The 19,203-nt window shown below is 36.9% G+C and overlaps 1 protein-coding gene across 7 annotated transcripts in view; it reads left to right on the top strand.

Annotated features, from left to right (window-relative positions):
* The window catches only part of SCAF11 (SR-related CTD associated factor 11), a 66,198-nt gene that overhangs the window by 44,521 nt on the left and 2,474 nt on the right, over nucleotides 1–19,203 (top strand). For 6 of the 7 annotated variants that reach the window (XM_057318961.1, XM_057318959.1, XM_026502044.4 and 3 more), the window contains 6 exons: nucleotides 11,086–11,144; nucleotides 11,293–11,402; nucleotides 12,365–12,466; nucleotides 14,341–14,447; nucleotides 15,126–17,840; nucleotides 18,597–18,940. In XM_057318961.1, coding sequence (XP_057174944.1) covers nucleotides 11,086–11,144; nucleotides 11,293–11,402; nucleotides 12,365–12,466; nucleotides 14,341–14,447; nucleotides 15,126–17,840; nucleotides 18,597–18,940 — 3,437 coding nt within the window. Of the gene's footprint in view, nucleotides 1–1,459; nucleotides 1,553–11,085; nucleotides 11,145–11,292; nucleotides 11,403–12,364; nucleotides 12,467–14,340; nucleotides 14,448–15,125; nucleotides 17,841–18,596; nucleotides 18,941–19,203 lie in introns of those variants that run through there. The other variant, XM_044385513.3, reaches the window with a different exon arrangement.

Genomic DNA, 19,203 nt, shown 5'->3' with positions numbered 1-19,203 from the left:
TAATTAGGTGGCCATTTTCTAGGCCAAAGATCATGGTAGATTGGGCCAAGAAGGTATTAGTGGAAGTAGTGAGAAGTGGTTCAATTCTGAACATACTGTATTTCAAAGGTGAAGTTAACAGGATTTGGTGATGGGTTGGATGTTGGGTGTGCAGTTGATTCTAAGGTCTTGGCCTGATGAATTGTTAAAATGGAGTTGCTGATCAGTGAAATGGTAAAGGCTGGTAGAATGCTTAGGAGGGTATAATCAAGAATTCTGTTGAACATGTAAGATGCCTACTCTACAATCAAGTAGAGGTGCTCTGAAGAAATACAGATGTTTGCATGTCATATGCAGATAAGATCTGTTTATCTTCCGGCCATCTTACAGATGGTCCCCAATTTATGATGGTTAGATTTAGGATTTCTGACTTTTAGTGGTATGAAAGTGATACACATTCAGTAGAAAGTGCCCTTTGAATTTTGATCTTTTCCGAGGCTAGTGATACATAGCACAGTACTCTTTAGTGATACTGAGCAGCTCCCAGTCAGCCATGCAATCACAAGGGTAAAAAAAAACTAATATACTTAAAACCACTCTGTACCCATATAACCATGCTGTTTTTCACTTTCAGTACAGTATTCAGTAAATTACATGAGATATTCAGCACTTTATTATAAAACAGGTTTTGTGTTAGATGATTTTGCCCAACTATAGGCTAATGGAAATGTTCTGAGTGTGTTAGAAGTAGGCCTAGGCTAAGCTGTGATATTCAGTAGGTTAGGTGTATTAAATGTGTTTTAAGGTATCTTCAACTTACAGTGTGTTTATTGGGATGTGACCCCATCGTAAGTCAAGGAAGGTACGTAATTAGAAAAAGTTGGAGTCTACATGTAGGGAAGTTTTACAAATACCTCACCTATTTATTATACCTGCATATTAATTTTTATTTATGATTTTATTTAAAAACAAAATAAAATAATGCCTAGATTAGTTACTAGTTCCCTAGGGCTGCTATAACAAATTAACCACAAACTTGGTGGCTTAAACCAACAGGAATTGGTTTTCTCACCATTCTGGAGGTTAGAATTCTGACGTCAAGGTGTTGGTAGACCCATACTCCTTCTGAAGGTTCTAGGAAAGAATCCTTCCTTGTCTCTTCCTAACTTTTGGTGGCTCCTGGCAATCCTTGGCATTCTTCTGCATCACTGGAGTCTCTGTCTCTGTCTTCATATGCCCTTCCTCTGTGTCTCCCTCTATATCATTTTCTGTCTCTGGTAAGGACACTCTCATTGAATTTAGTTAGTGGCCACCCTAATCCGGTATGGTCTCTCATCAGTCTTACCTTACTTGCATCTACCAAAATCCTGTTTCTCTCTCTTTTTTTTTAAAGATTCTGTTTACTCATCTGAAGCAGAGAGAGAGAGAGAGAGCGCAAGCAGGGAGGAGGATCAGAGGGACAGGGAGAAGCAGACTCCCCGCTGAGCAGGGAACCCAGTGCGGGGCTCGATCCCAGGATCCTGAGATCATGACCTGAGCCGAAGGCAGAGGCTTAACCAACTGAGCCACCCAGGTGCCCCAAGATCATATTTCTAAATGTCATAATATTCTGAGTTCCAGGTGGACATGAATTTGGGGGGATTCTTTCCACTACAGGGTCACTAAAGAGCTGTTTTAGTATTTATAAAATAAAATTTCTAAGTGATACGAAAATGATGTACACCAACCCTGGTGCCTAGATTGTGTTCTCCAAATACCATTTCCCAATAAAAGAACCAGGGCACCTTGAAATAAATGACTGACTGATTCCAGGTTGGAGATAATAAATAAGATGTGCCTAGAACATTTTTCTAAAAGCAGGAAGTCTTTAAACACTACTTGCATCATAACAAAAAGTCTTAGGAATCAATTTGATTGGGCTTCCTCTAGCCAAAAATGGGACAATTTGAGCATCAAGAAGAGTAGTAACTACAGTTATTGAGACCTATCAGATACGTTGAAGTCCAGGAGTTCATCATGCTACCTTATAAGTAAACAAACCAACTAATTGGTCTGTTTAGGAGGATGCTAGGAGGTTAACTTATTTTGAAAACTGGTATTTGAAAGATAGTATCAAAGCATCCTTCATGCCTTCCCTAGGTAAACTATATATCAGGATAATTGAACAGGTAATAAAGGAAAGTTAATTTTTAAAAAAAAATATTTCAGCAAATAATTTTAGATGGAATTACAGATTTTGAATACCAGCATTTTGTAAACTCTAATGAATAAATGGATCGTAGACAGTGATCATCAGTGGCTGTTAGCATCGCAGAAGGAGAGAAGAGCAAATATTCAACACCTACTTATGGAAGTAAATAGCAAATATACAGTAGTAAAAACAAAACAAAAAAACCCTGCATCTGATTAAAAATCTGACTACTGATTTACAGGATATATAGAAACATAGAAGCATATTAAGCAACTACAAGGGGGTACAATCAGCAAAATTTAGACACAGATAAATGACCTGGTTTCTTCAGTCTGAAAATTCCAAGGAGTTTAAAAGGGATGGAGGGGAACCCATGGATTGAAGAGACAAACATTAAAGCAATCACAATATTTGGATCCTTATTCTAACATGTCATTAAAAGAAAGTAAGCAAATATAACTTGGGGTGTCTGGGTGGCTCAGTTGGTTAAACGTCTGCCTTCAGCTTGGGTCATGAAATGGGGTCCTGGGATTGAGCCCCACATCGGGCTCTTGGGGAGCCTGCTTCTCCCTCTCCCTCTGCCTGCTGTTTTCGCCTGCTTGTGCATGCACTTGTTCTCTCTCTGTCAAATAAACAAATAAAATCTTGAAAAAAACAAATACAACTATGGACAATTGGGAAAAATTGAACATTGGGTATTTGATATTAAGGAGTTATGGGGTTTTTTTATTTGTGAGAATGGTATTAAGGGTATTTTTTTTTCCCCAAAGGGCACTTGTCTTTTTGGAGTTACATACTGAAATATTTATGTATTAAATGGTACGATGTCCAGAATTATTTCCAAATGATCTTGAGAAGGTTGTAGATAAATTAACACTGGACATGAATTAATAATTTTGGAGATTGGGATATGGGTATATGGGGATTTCATTATGCTATTCTGTCTACTTTTGTATCGTTTGGCATTTTCTGTAATTAAAAAGAAATGTACTGTGAGAATTTAATTGACCGTTTTCCCCCTTCCCCCATAGTGGTACATAAAGTAATTCAAGACCTTATAGTTAACTTCATCAAAATATAGTATATTGTCTTGGGTGTATGGGTTTTTTTCTGTAAAATTCTAAATTTCTTGTGGGTATTTTCTAAATGGCATTTTCCAGGGTATCATGCAAAGTGGTAGTGACTGTTAAGTACTTACTATTTGATTGTCCTTGGCTGCAACAACCTGATAACAAAAGATAATTGATCTATGTAACAAATAGGAAACAGAGACTCAGGAAACTTAAGTAATAAAAACATGCACAAGAACAATACCACCAATTTCAGGGAAGTATTTTCCTTTAATGAAGGAAGGAGACAGATTAATGTTAAGTAAAAATGGCTAAATTTTAACAGTCAAATCTGCTCTGTAGGTGTCTTTTTTGTACTTTCTGGGATGTTCAAAATCATTCATAATTGTAAACTTTAAGACAGTTTTATTTTTATTTTTTTAAAGATTTTATTTATTTATTTGACACAGAGAGAGAGACAGCCAGTGAGAGAGGGATGACAAGCAGGGGGAGTGGGATAGGAAGAAGCAGGCTCCCAGTGGACGAGCCCGATGCGGGGCTCGATCCCAGGACTCCGGGATCAGGCCCTGAGCCGAAGGCAGACACTTAACGACTGAGCCACCCAGGCACCCCTTTAAGACAGTTTTAAAAGGCTCGGTGTCTTGGCCAAGATCACACACCTAACAGTTGGAGCAGCCAGATTTGATCAGTCTTCTGACTCCATATACGGTGTCTCTTCCCACCGCACAGTAATACTAAAGCATGATATTAGTAATGTTAGCCATCTTAAGCCTTTCACTTTATGGTTGTCTGCAGCCTTTATCACTCACCTTATTATCTTATTTTGTTGGCTCTTGTTTGGATGTACCTTTGAGCTAAAAAATAATTAATATAAAATTAACTCATTTTGATAGCAACTTGTCTGTTCCCTACTTAATAGATCAATTAACCTTGATTATTTTGCCTTACCTTTCAGAAATGTGTTATCAGTCTTCTTTTTCAGACTAAAGTTCATAAACAACAACTACAGGAATAGGACCTTTAAGAATTTTTACCTTTAATTTTCACTTTCCTCCCTCTTACACTGCTGGTGGGAATGCAAGCTGGTATAGCCACTCTGGAAAACAGTATGGAGCTTCCTCAAAAAGTTAAAAATAGAGCTACCCTACGACCCAGCAATTGCACTACTAGGTATTTACCCCAAAAGATACAAATGTAGTGATCCAGAGGGGCACCTGCACCGCAATGCTTATAGCAGCTGTGTCCACAATAGCCAAACTGTAGAAAGAGCCCAGATGTCCATTGACAGATGCATGGATAAAAAAGATGTGGTATACATATACAATGGAATATTACTCAGCCATCAAAAAAATGAAATCTTGCCATTTGCAGCAGGGGAGAGGGAAGGAGGGATGGGAGGATAGGGTAACTGGGTGACGGACATTAAGGTGGGCATGTGATGTAATGAGCACTGGGTGTTACATACAACTAATGAATCACTGACCTCTGCAGTAATATACTGTGTGTTAATTCATTGAATTTAAAAAGAAAAGGAAAGTGACTCAGCAGCCCCTTCCTTCATTCAGTGTGAGGCAGTGACAGAGCTACTAGCATCTAATGGTGCTCCTGGTCTGACCACTGCCCTTTGCTGGAAACAGTCCTTCTGATGTGTGTTTTCATTGGTTCTGCTACATTACAATGGTTCTCTTTTTTTAAGAAAAGCTTTTTTTTCATGTTCCGTATGAAATTTCTTAGATAACTACTTACGAACAAACTGCCTCATTAGAAGACACTAAAAGAACCTTATAAATGTCACTTTTAATTGTCTCAAAGTTTAGGGCAGAAATGAACCTTTATACAAGAGAAAAGCAACCTTGGACCCTTAAATGTAGGCATTTGATGACTAAGCAAAGAACGAAGAGATTATGTTGAAGGTAGAGAGTTAGTGGTAAGTTGTGCATATTAAATACATCTTTATTTACTTACCCAGTTACACTGAACAGGAGCCATTGTTTTCTAAGGATAATTTAAATTTCTTTTTATAAAAAGGCTTCTTGAGAAAACCTTGTTTTTCTACCTAGGACTGCATAAATAGATTTTAGAAGCAACTCAGTATAGCTTCTTTTATTTCTTAAAGTTCTTTGAAACAGGAAGGAACTGTTCTTTGAACATTTATGTGTGACTTTATGCCTGAAGTCACTTATCTTTATGTTATGCACTACTCAGACTAATGAATAGAACATATGAAACTGTAAAATTCTTTTATCTGAATTAGAAATTATACATTAGTTAAAATTGTAGCAGGCCTGATAGACAGATTTTCTTGGGAGTTGGGCCACTTGGGTTTTGTACTGGTTTTTCCATTAAATCATCTGTGACTCTAGTAAAATTATGTAAATTGTTTAGTTTCTTAGTTTGATGAAATACTCGTGCCTCACTTGAAGATACTGGGGAAGGTTAGCATACCTTTGGCAAATTTGTTAAGGAAATGTCACATTCTTTGCTCATGCTAGATAACTGAGTTGTTATACTTTTTTTAAATTTTGAAGTCTTTTACGTACTTAGTTCTCAGAATGAACGTTAATCTTTGGTTTGGGCTAGTAGTTTATAATTGATGTAGTTTATAAAAAGTATCCCCTTTTCAGGCATTTCTTAATGGAGTGCTTCTTTAAGTACATGCTCGATCCATTTAATTATGGCTTTATTAACCTTGGAATCAATTAATCAGACTGTAATTGGGTACCTGCCAAGTAATGGGCTCTAAGCTAAGAGCCTTTTTCATACTTGTTTGTATTGTAGAAAAGATGTTTTCATGAAACATCTTTTGGGATTAGTATTTCATGAAACATGTTTAGGATGTGCTGAATTCAAATAAAACAAGCTTCCAGCTAAGCATAGCAGACTGATAAAGCATAGCACCTGTTTAATTCCCTAATCCTTCCCAGAACCCTACTAAAATGATAACAAAAGAATGAAAAGAAAAGAAAAATTTTAAGCCACAACAGCAGAGAACTAGGGAGAAGAGAAAGCAGATAAGAGATGTCCACAAAACTTGAAAGTGATTATGTGAGGTGAATGGTAAATTGTTTTAGTAGATGGGGTGCCTGGCCAGTTCAGTCAGTAGAGCCTATGACTCTTGATTTTCGGGTCATGAGTTCAAGCCCTATGTTGCGGGTAGAGTTTACTTAAAAAAAAAAAAAAAAGTCTTAGTAGAAAGCTGAACCTTTCATGGGGAGCATAGAGTTAAGAAGAAATCAGTTTACATACCATAGAACCTTAGACAGTCTTGGGTCTGAGGACCTCTATTATCTTTGAAGGCAGGGATATGGGTGGTGCCAAATAACAGAATTGGTTAAAGTGTTTTAAAGGACTTCATCCTGCAGAGTCTTGGTTGAACAGGGTAGGGGAAGGAGTCCACTCAGGCAAAGACTGGAGGCTTACTCTCTAGAGTGAGCCGTTAAATCAGATTACACTCTGGCACAAATGAGGTTAGAGGAAACAACAGAGTAAAGAGAGGGGAATTAAGTCAAATGTTAAGGCCTCTAATTCTCTACCCATGGCACTTGCAGTCTTGCTTATTCCCAGATTGGGAAATAGGCATCTTCTGAGTTACTGTCTTACCTAAGAGAAAAGACTTGTGATACTGATATTTGGGAGTCTCCAAATGAAATAGCCAGATCTCTGCTTGATCACCCTACAGTGAAACTTATTAGTTGAAATGCTCTGACCACCTATCTTCACCATTTTCAGTCGGTATTTTAGTGTCTCACAAATCAAGGATCACCAGATATTTAGGGGAAACCTCCAATATAAGAGAGGTCAAAACAGAGACAAAAGGAACTGGATAGAATAAACCAAGTGCTGGGAAACAGGGAACAATTTAAAAATTAGTACTCTCAGAGATAAGAGAAGGATTAGTTCATCATTGAAACAAGAAAGACCAAAAAAAAAAAAAAAACAAAACTTTTGGAAATCAAAAATGTTATAGGGGCACCTGGGTGGCTCAGCCGTTAAGCGTCTGCCTTCGGCTCAGGGCCTGATCCCAGAGTCCTGGGATCGAGCCCCGCACCGGGCTCCCTGTTCAGCGGGAAGCCTGCTTCACCCTCTCACACTCCCCCTGCTTGTGTTCCCTCTCTCACTGTCTCTCTGTCAAATAAATAAAAATAAAAATAAATCACAAAAATGTTATAGTAGAAATTTTAAAAATTCAATAGGGGTAGAGAATAAACTGAGAAATCTGAGAACGTAAGACGAAAAGCTGACGAGACGATAGGTTATTAGTCTGTGAGGTTCAGTACCGAATAATAACATTTCAGAAAGAAAGCCAAAAGGCAGAAAGTTATCAAGAAAAGGTACTACCAAGGAAGATTTCCCAGAACAGCTGGGTGTGCATATCTGGATAAAGAAATAGCCTAACACCTGGTAAATGAGGAAAGAACTAATGTGCTTCATAAAATTCTGGGACTCTGCAGATAAAAAATCCTAAGAGGTTCTAGAGAGAGAAAACAGACCATATATAAAAGAATATTACCAACAACGGATGGAGCACTGGAGCAATGCCTTGAAAATTATGGGGAAAATAATTACTAACCGAGGACATTTTAAACCCTGTTAAACTGTCAATCAAGTGTCAATCAAGAATAAAGACATTGTCAAACTGTAAGGGCTCAAAAATTGATTCTCACACATCGTTTCTCAGCATTCTGCTGGAGGATGTGCATGCTTCTACTAAATAAGTAAATGAAGGAACATTCTGAGATTCAAAAAATGAATTCTGACCTAGGGAAGAGATAATCAGGATTATCAGGATGGTGATGGGTAGTTCAGAATGACCTTTAACCAAGTTTTAGAGAGTTACCAGTTCAGACTGGCGCAGGACAAAGGAGTGGCATTTCCATGAGAGTGGGAAACAGATTTTGTGGATGAGTTGATGTGTTTGAGTGTATTAAGAGGAGATTTATACTTCTGTTGTAGAGTTAGCTAAATTAATCATAGGTAGTAAAGAGAAAACAAAGTAATTAACCCTAGGAAAAGCAAGCAGTTGTACAAGAAAAATAATCATAATTTAGTACATGGTTCAGCTGTGAATAATGTTTATATAGTTATATTAATGTAATAGTGCTTATATCAGATGTTGATATATCAAAAAGAACATTCGGTGGAAGCAGCTAAGGAGTGGTGGGTAGGGCAGTGGTGTAAGAGAAAAGTCTTTATCTTCTATAGTAAAAAAATCAATAGAAAATATCTGAAACCAAAAAAATCAAGGTAGAGTAGTATAAGCATGTTATTTAGAAATAAAGAGGCAAATATTAAAAGAAACAGTTAAGGAATTCGATGAGTGTTTTCAGGGAGTGAGAATTTTTGTAGTTTTTCTCTCTAAGCCTTGAAGTACTGTTTGACTTACTAACGTTTGTACATGCATTACTTTGATAATAAATGTAAAGGCCTACATTGCTGTCCAAACGCAGATTGATTAGTAGGGTGGATTTGTGAAATGGTCTCTAGGAGATCACAATTTAGACATATCTACTAGTATTGAATATTTTTGAGATTGTTATTGGAGCTGCTCAGTAATTACCTGAGCATTACCCAGAAATAGGTGAAATTACCTTTTGAACTAAATTTTTACATTTAGCATTGACCAGAAAACAAACAGTTCTTCCCATAGAGAGCATTAGGGTGGCTTTCTGACATAGGTTTTCAAGTGAAGGACTGCTGTGTAAACTTTACAAACTCAGAAGTATCAAGTGAATGAAACCTGAGTGAAAAGAACTCAGTACGCTTAGGGTATAAAAGACACTGTACACCTGCAACACAACAATTCTATGCCTAGCTGAAGGAAAGAGTTACTTCTAAGAATGTGTTGGATACCCATCACATTTTTATAACTGGCTTGACGCGCAATTTAAAAAATCAGTGTCGGGGAGCCTGGGTGGCTCAGTCGGTGAAGTGTCTAAGACTTTGGCTTTGGCTGTGATCTCGGGGTCCTGGGATCGAGCCTCAAGTCAGGCTCCATGCTCAGCGGGGAGTCTGCTTTCCCTCTCCCTCTGCCCCTCCCCCCTGCTCATCTCTCTCTCTCTCCACTAACTAAAATCTTTTTTATAAATAAAAGTAGTATCATCTTTTAAATATACATTGAAGAGTGAGAAAATAAGTTCCTGGAACTCAGCCAGTACCCCTTTCCCCAGTGTTGAAATCACATTTGTTAGAACAGTTCTGGTTGGGACATGTGTGAAGGATGGATGGTAGCACGAAACCAAACTGCTGTTGTATAGTAACTTGAAATTAGTGTGCTCTTAAGTAGAAAGTAACCTTTACCAACTGGACTGACAGAAGAAACCCCAAATACATAATGGTCTTACAGGTAGTGGGAAACAGGCCGCCTCAGTAGAGTGATTTATTTTTAACAAAATCACTAGACCCTTTGTGAGGCAAGCAAGGCAGAAGATTGAAAGATCTGTTGTCATTTGCACTGTGCACTGTTTATAGCGTTCTGAGGTGAGAGCAGTGACAGCGGTACCAGCAGCGCTTTAGTGCAGACAACAAATGCATTGGTAGGTAGAGAAGACTAATAACATAGGCTCCATGGTAAAGAAGAACTAAGAGCAGTAATCTATAAAGATGTTAACACAATTTTTGTGGTTAGCAGAAACTATCCTTTATCTTCCTTAACCTGGAAGTATGTATCCATAGAAATAAACTTCCTGATACGACATGTAAGACCAAAAAAACCAAATCAGAAGCAGTGCAGCCAAAAACATTGCCATAACAGAAAACTATTTTAACCAACACTTCCGCTCTTCCTACTTTTAAAGTTTGAGGGGGAATGAGGGTACTTGACATTGGTGCCAGGAGCTAAATGATAATTTGTGGTTGACAAGGACTGATGGCCCCAGTTCCTCTGGTCAGCTCCAGTTGAGGTGAATTAACAGTTAACTGTGTAAGTTATAGCAGGAAAGGACATATTCAGTGCATTACTGATATTAATAATTTCACATCTTGTATATATTTTTTGTAACAAGGTAGTTTAAGTTTGCATAGGCTGCCAGAAAATGTTGACTAGAATTTTAATACTCATGCTCTGAGCACAGCACTTATACATGTTTCACACCAATTTTCTGTGTTGTGGCTTTTTAAATTTTCTTTGTATCTGCAGCTTAACAAGATAAAATTAGCATTTGGAAAAATTATACAAATGCAAGTACCTTTATTTTAAGTGCAACTTTTCTACATATTTTAACTTCCAAACTTTTATCAGTATGCCATATATGCCAGTATTAGTACTGGTTTACAATCTTGTGTTTTTTTATTTTTTACTATATATTTATTTATTTATTTATTTAGAGAGTGAGTGGGGTGAGGGGAGGGGCAGAGGGAGAGAGAATCTGAAGCAGGTTCCACGCCCAGCACAGAACCCAACATGGGGTTCGATCTCACCACCCTTATTAGATCATTACCTGAGCTGGAATCGGGAGTCAGATGCTTAACTGATTGAGCCACCCAGGTGCCCCTTTTTGTTTTTTTGTTTTGCTTTTGTTTTGGTTTTATTGCTTTTTGTTTGTTTTTTGAGTGAGAGAGCGGGGTAGGGGGGACTAGTTTTAAAATAAAAATTAAGGGGCATCTGGGTGGCTCAGTTGGTAAGCATCCGACTCTTGGTTTTGGCTCAGGTCATCATCTCAGGGGCGTGAGATCGAGCCCTGTGTAGGGCCCTGTGCTGGGCCTGGAGTCCTCTTGAGATTGTCTCCCTTTCACTCTGCCCTCCCCCTGCTCACATGCATGTTCATTTTCTCTAAAATAAATAAAAAATCTTAAAAAAAAAATAAAAATTAAGACAAGATAACTGAGTCTTTTTGTGTCTTTGTACAGGAAACTCTACACACAGTGAAATGGAAGGAAAGAAAAATGCAACAATAAAGATAAATAAGGTTTGTTCAAATAAAAATCTTTTAATAACACTGTATGGTTGGTTAGTACATAACTGTAACTCAGATATATCAAAATATTTAAATATAACAGTTATTCTGGAGGTTTGTTTTGTTTGCTGTTTCACTAACTTTTTTTTTACTTTTCTAGCTTCGAAGGTCAAATCAGTGTACCAGTCAGTGCTTCAGAAATTTTTTCTCCAGTATGTTTTCTTCTAGTAGTCATACTGGAGAATCTTCCTTTACCTGTAGAACTTACTGGTTAGTATTTTCTACTTTAATTTATGTGTTTGTTGTACTTGATGTTTCATTATTATAATTAACTTTTGGTAAAAATTTAAGTTCTGGCTCAAACATGAAAGCCTACTTTGTTGTTTTTTTTTTTTGTTTGTTTGTTTCTTTTGGAAAGTAGACTAGTTCTAGCAAAGAGAAAACCTGATATTTTGTGACCCTCTCTAGTATGCAGTGATTGCCTGTGATCGGGTGGATTTTGTTTTCATTGATAATAAATTGCTCTATACAGGCTTTTTATATGATGGAGAAGTAGGCTACTTGTTAAATTGTAATCAAGCAGAATCCTTTTAGAGTAGACCCAGCCGTCTTTGAATCTGTAGTGACTGGCATGTAGATATTTGTGTAATTTGAAGATTAAGTTGGGGTTTTAAAATCACCTGGCTTTAGTTGAATGAACAAGACAGGTTAAGATTGTGTGTGATTTTAGAGCTTGGCTCAGGGTACCAAAGACAACAATTACATCTGAGTAGCTTTTTGAGAAGTTGAACTATACCCATTTTTGGTTATAGTAACTATACCTTCCTTTATTTTTTCCTTTTGTTTTTATAACTTAGTTTCAGGTAGGAAACTGTTGCAGATACAGTTTCTGCTGGGACTGCTTGCTGCAGCTTTGGTTCACGGGATAGAAAATAGTGTTGCTTTTTTCTCTCCATAATAAGGGTATTATTCTGAATTGACTTTTTAAAAATTCTGTCACTTTAAGATAAATTCAAGCATTATTTTTATGGATCAGATAAATAGAATTTTAATTTGTAATTTTACATTAGTAATGAGTTCATAATTGAAAGTGTTTAGAAAAAGGTTCTTATTCTTTTAAATGTGGTTTATAATGCTAGGTACAAAAATTTCTGCTGTCATGATATAACCCAGGTGTTATGCTGAACTTAAATACTTGGAATTCTGATGAAGGTCTAAAATTTATCTTTTAGTACAGAATTTATAGAGATCAATGAAATGAGTGCATTGATTAGGCAGAAGAGACAGGAATTGGAATTGTCATGGTTTCCTCATACATCACCTGGAATTGGAAGGTAAAAAAATTTTTTTTTACCAGTGTTTACATGCTAACATGAGCAGAAGATGTCATTAATACTTAAGTAACAGAGGTATCTTAATCAATAGTTGTGCTTTTGAGAAAGTTTTGTGCAAATTAAACTTGGTGTTTCAACTGCCTAAAGAGGATTGCTGTTTAAAGAACTCCTTGAAAAGTACCTTTATTTATCTGTTTAATAAATGTAGATATATGAGTCATTTAAAAGGGAGACTCTTGCATCCCGGAAACAAACTGAGGGTTGCGGAAAGGGAGATGGGGTAACAGGGTGATGGGTATTAAGGAGGGCATGTGACGTGATGAGCACTGGGTGTTTAATGCAGCTAATGAATCGTTGAACGTTATGTCAAAAACTAATGATGTACTATACGTTGGATAATTGAATTTAAATAAAAAAATAAAAATAAAAGGGAGAGCACCAAAATGATAAGATTCATTATTAGTAATATTCAGATCTGTCATCCTCCTTTCAAATCTTACCTGTGTGCTGTTAGCTGACACACTATTTTGGTCATGATATTTCCCCTCTCCAAAAGATTCTTCTCAGTGTTTATTTGACCAAGTCTTTATACTCTGCCCCGACATTCATGATTTTCTATAATGTAGTCCTTTCTTTCTTAGTTTAAGTCCTGAAGCTACTGTTACATTGCTAGATATATTATACTTAAATCAAGTTCCTACATAAAGATTGAGGTCCTTGCCACTGTCATTCCTGTAATGTTATAACTTTATCTTATATAACGCTGTATATAGTTCTGCATAGGGCCTTCCCTCTAGGAATGACAGTGGAATATAAAGTAGAGGTGAAATTAGTCTGGATATATATGATAAGAAATCTTAGAGTTACACATTTTTGTGTATGTGTAAGTTGCACATTGTTTTTGAAGCTTTTCTCCTCCTACTCCAGAATCTCACCTTATATTTGATAAAGTTTTGTTTTTTTAAATTAGGGTATCTGAACTGAACAAATATGCATCAGAAAAAAGTTGAGAGTGGATTGGGTTTGGATGCAGAAATGTAATAGGGACACTGGGAGCTTTGAAGAGCCATCGTTCTTAGGTTGAGGAACTTTACAATATAATAGAACAACAGATCAGTTCTTTTTTTTCCTTTTTAAAAAATGTATTTATTTTGATGTTTTTGCTTTTGATACATGCTATAAAACAAATGTAGCAAAAAATATAACCATGTATGTATGATATGCTTCAAATTCAGGTGGTACAGTTCTGTTTCCAAGTTTTGTTAAGTTATTTATTCATGGACTGATTTCTCTTTTACCTTGCTGATTTCTTTAAAACCTTGATTTGATTAACTTGGCTAAATTTTCTCTTTGGTTGCCCAGAAAAGGAGAGGGGTAGGGGCAAGGGACATGAAGGCACTCTGGTTGGGGGTCGTGGTGGTTACAGAGATTTATACATCAGTCAGAAGTCATCAAACTGTATACTTAAAATCCGTGCATTTTATTTATCTATACACATTTTGTTATCCAAGTTGCTTTTTTTTTTTAAAGAATGGAGGAAAACGGAAGCTAAAAGAATTCTTGACAAAATGTTACATTAAATTATTTAAACGAGAAACACATATTATATATGAAGTTGCCCTTCATCTCCTTTTGCCATTAATTTATCAGAAAAATATGCTTTTAAGGGTTTTTTCTTTGCAGCCAGCTGATAGCCATCTTTGAACAATTAGTAACCTTGAGTTTACATTTTTAGTTATTTTGGCAAAACTAATTTAAGTATACTGTATTTTAAAGTTGCTAACCTGATTTGGGAAATTAATAATTTTAAATTGTTGGTGTAATTTTTTAAACCATTTAAACAAAAACGTCTTTATTTTGTTTTGAATTTTCAGAATTGGTTTTGTACCCTGGAATATTGAAACACAAGTGCTTCCTCTCATCTCTTCTGTGTTGCCAAGAACTATTTTTCCAACAAGTACCATATCTTTAGAAAATTTTGGTAAAGTTGGTGTAATGTTTTTCTAGTTTTTAAAAAATTATTGGTTTCTTTCAGTATCCAGAAAGTGAGTGTTTAATGACTTAGAAAAGCTATAAAATAAGGTAGAGATAGTAAGTCCTAGATAGTTCTGTAAATATTTGGGCAGTGACTTGACTTTTAAATTGTTCCAAGTAGAAAATTTTTTTTATCTTAAGAAATTACATCTTCACATCTTCGAGGAACTGGTTAGAAGTCTCCCTTCTGTTTAGGGCTTCAGTATCCAAAATGTAGGTCTTAAGAAGTTAATCTCCTATTAATTATGAACAAATAGTTTCAGTCGTTATATATTTGTGGATAACTTGTTTTCTCTTGTTTTTTGCCTAGGTAATACCTATTCATAAGGCAGTGGTAGTTATCAAACCAAACATATTTTCTCCTGGTTTTCCCCCCCTATAGATTGCCCACAAGAATTCAAATCTTGTGATAATTCATTTCAGTAGCATTAAAAGAACCTGATAAATACCTGCTCTTACTTAGATATTAGTAGCTATTGATTTATTCATAACTTGATTCATAAGTATATTTTGTTTCACTCTGTTATAGACATTTATTTTATGGTAACATAACCTGAAGCCAAATGATTCTCTTTTATTGAAACATATACTTACTTTTTACTTTTTAAAATACATATATTATTAGGTACCTCTTGCAAGGGATATGCATTAGCACATACTCAAGAAGGAGAAGAGAAGAAGCAAACTTCTGGTACATCAAACGCCAGAGGAACAAGACGAAAACCTGCAGCAACAACTCCTACAAGGAGATCGACACGTAACACGAGAGCTGAAGCAGTCAGTCAGTCTCAGAGATCCCCAGTATCAAATAATTCCGGGTGTGATGCCCCAGATAACAACAATCCATCTGTAAGTATTTCCTCTTCAGCTGCGTCAGAAAAGCAAACAAGACAGCCTCCAAAACGGAAGTCTGTAAGAAGAGGAAGAAAACCACCTTTATTGAAAAAGAAACTTCGGAGCTCCTCTATACCTCCCCCTGAAAAATCATCTTCCAGTGATTCAGTAGATGAAGAAACAGCAGAATCTGACACACCACCTGTGTTAGAGAAAGAGCACCAATCAGACGTAGAAAGTAGTAACAGTTGTACTGTGCCGGCAAATGTAGAAAGTGAGTCTGCCAATGACTTGAGGAGTTGCAGCGAGCAGCAGGTAGAAGAAAGTGAGGAACATAATGAGAACCATGATACGGAGGAAGCAGTGGAACCTTCATATTCTGAGTCTCACAGTCAAGATCCTCTTGTGCTAGTTGGAGAGGAAGAGGACATTCAGAAAGTTGAGAATATAAGTATAGAGGCTAATGTTTTATGTTTAGATAGTGAGACTCCTAAAAATATTTCTGTAAAAGGAGGTGATCCATTAGAAAATCAAGACCAAACATCTGGACCTTCAGAATCAGAGGTAAAGGCGGATACATGTACAGATCATTGTTCAAATGATTTTCTTGCATGCTCAGGATCTGAAGTTGAAGTAGACGAACCTGTACCAAGCTTAGGTGAGTTACCAGAGAATGCAGAGTCAGTGGTTAATGAAGAAAAAGTTATAGAGAGTCCTGTAGTAGAAACGAGTGATCATAAAGATTCAACAGTAAAAACAGAACAGCTTGTAGACAGCCCCAAATTAGAATCTTCTGAGGGTAAAATTACGCAAACAGTGGACAAAAAATCTATGGAGAGCTCAGGGGTTCAATTGCTTGGGCATGTTGAAACTGAAGATGTAGAAATAATTGCAGCATGTGATACTTCAGAGAATGAAAATTTCAGTAGTATTCAAGATTCTGAAAATAATTTATTAAAAAATAATCTTGACACCAAATTAGACAAATGTTTAGGAGAAAAGACTGAATCTCCTGTTGAACATCCCAGATCTACGGAATTGCCTAACACACATACTGAACAAATTCAGAAGCATTTTAGTGAGGACAATAATGAAACGATACCTATGGAATGTGATTCATTTTGCAGTGACCAGAATGAATCTGAAGTTGAACCTCCTGTAAATGCTGATACTAAACAGTTGAATGAAAATTCTGTGGCGTACAGTTCTCAGAATAATATGCCATCTTCTGATCCTGCAAATGGAAAAGCTGAAACTGTATCTCAACCATCTGAAAGCCCAGTAGATGTGATAGAGAAAGCCAAAAAGCCTCGTACCCGAAGATCTAGATTTCACTCCCCATCTACAACTTGGTCTCCCAGCAAAGATACTGCACGAGAAAAGAAGCGGTCTCAGTCTCCATCTCCCAAAAGAGAAACTGGAAAAGAAAGCAGGAAGTCTCGATCACCATCTCCCAAGAAGGAATCTGCAAGAGGACGTAGAAAATCTCGTTCTCAGTCCCCAAAACAGGATACTGCAAGAGAAAGGAGACAATCTCAGTCTCGATCTCCAAAAAGAGATAGTGCAAGGGAAGGCAAAAGATCTGTATCACTCTCCCCCAAAAGAGACACTTCTAGAGAAAACAGAAGATCTCAGTCAAGAGTGAAAGATTCCTCCCCAAGGGAAAAATCTAGGTCCCGGAGCAGAGAAAGAGAAAGTGATAGAGATGGGCCAAGGAGAGAGAGAGATCGAGAAAGGAGAACCAGAAGATGGTCTAGATCCAGATCTCGTTCTAGGTCACCATCAAGATCTAGAGCAAAAATTAAGAGCTCATCATTTGGTAGAAATGAGAGGGACACTTATTCTCCTCGGTGGAAGGAAAGATGGGCAAATGATGGTTGGAGATGTCCACGAGGAAATGATCGGTACAGGAAGAATGATCCGGAGAAACAGACTGAAAATACAAGAAAAGAAAAAAATGACAGTCCAGATGCTGATGATCCAAATTCTGCTGACAAACACAGAAATGACTGTCCCACTTGGGTAACAGAAAAAATAAATTCTGGGCCTGATCCAAGGACCAGGAATCCAGAAAAATTAAAAGATTCTCACTGGGAAGAAAACAGAAATGAAAATTCAGGGAATTCTTGGAATAAAAACTTTGGTTCAGGTTGGATGTCTCACCGTGGAAGAGGTAACCGTGGCAGAGGCACTTACAGAGGTGGTTTTGCCTACACAGATCAAAGTGAAAATCGGTGGCAAAACCGAAAACCCCTCTCAGGGAACTCAAATAGTTCAGGGAATGAGTCTTTCAAATTTGTGGAACAGCAGCCCTATAAGCGGAAAAACGAGCAGGAGTTTTCATTTGATACGCCAGCAGATAGATCTGGGTGGACATCCGCATCTAGTTGGGCTGTGAGAAAGACTCTTCCAGCAGATGTACAAAACTATTATTCACGACGAGGGAGGAATTCTTCAGGTCCACAGTCTGGATGGATGAGACAAGAAGAGGAAACAACTGAACAAGGTAACATATTCTGTTTATTTAGTAACACTGTTTTTTGGTTTTTTTTTTTTGAAAGATTATAAATTTAACATTTATATGAATTGTAATGATCTGTGTTTATAGTTTTATGGTGTTAAAGTGAATCCCTGTTTAACATCACTTTGCATTATATAGATAGATCTACACGTTAGGGTTTACTGCCTTTTTCACCCCCCAACACCTTGCTAAAGACTTTAAGTACTGTAAGTACAGTTTGCTACAGTAGAAGAATTTGGTATGTTCTTGTGCAGGATGTAACTTGTATTTCATTTATCTCAGACGTGCACACTGGATTTTTTTGATCATTGTTCTCATATAAATAAGTTACTCTTCTAATAACGATTTATCTTTCCTTGGCTTTTCTTGTTAAGAACATTGCAAGAAAAAAGCTGTTAAAGATTTAAAAAAATGGTTAACCTTCTAATTTAGTAATCTAATTAAATTTTATAGGATTATTTCCTTAGCAGATTTCTTGAGGTGCTGACTTTTTGCTAATGTTGACAGATGTTGTTATGTGAACTTATTCTTAAAAATAATTTTGAGTGTTTTTTTTTAGTTAGAAAATCAGCCCACATTATTTAGAAATGACAGGATTAAACTAAATGATTGGAGATTCGCTTCGGTGTTCTGAGTCTGTTCATTGCTATTTAATCTTACTATAACCAGTGGTTCTTTGCTTCTCTGGCTAAAGAAGTTTGCAGTATGATTTTTTTTCACGAGCCTTTTTTCTTTTGATAGATTCTAACCTAAAAGACCAAACAAACCAACATGGAGATGGTTCTCAGCTACCTATAAATATGATGCAACCACAAATGAATGTAATGCAGCCACAGATGAGTGCACAACAGCCTATGAATATCTTCCCATATCCAGTGGGTGTTCATGCTCCTCTGATGAACATCCAGCGCAATCCATTTAACATTCATCCTCAGCTACCCTTGCATCTGCACACAGGCGTGCCTCTCATGCAGGTAGCTGCTCCCACCGGTGTATCTCAGGGACTCCCACCGCCACCACCCCCTCCCCCACCATCCCAACAAGTCAGCTACATTGCTTCACAGCCAGATGGAAAGCAATTGCAGGTATGTTTTTAGCATCTAAAGTTTAATCAACATAGCCATTATAAGCATTTAACTGTTAGGGACAGATGTGCAAGAAAGGGCTTCCTGACATCCAAAAACATTTATTTATTTGATTAGGTTTATGGTAAACCTTCATAGGTTTCCTTCACTGTCCTTCAAACCTCCCACCCCTCAAATAAGAACATGAATTGAATGTAAATTATCAAATATATACTGTTGTTGATGTCCAAACAGATTTGCTTTTTCATGTTAAGATCAAATTA

Source organism: Ursus arctos, unplaced genomic scaffold, assembly GCF_023065955.2.
Source record: "Ursus arctos isolate Adak ecotype North America unplaced genomic scaffold, UrsArc2.0 scaffold_26, whole genome shotgun sequence".
Taxonomy (NCBI): Eukaryota; Metazoa; Chordata; class Mammalia; order Carnivora; family Ursidae; genus Ursus; species Ursus arctos.
This window is presented reverse-complemented; position numbering and strand designations above follow the sequence as displayed.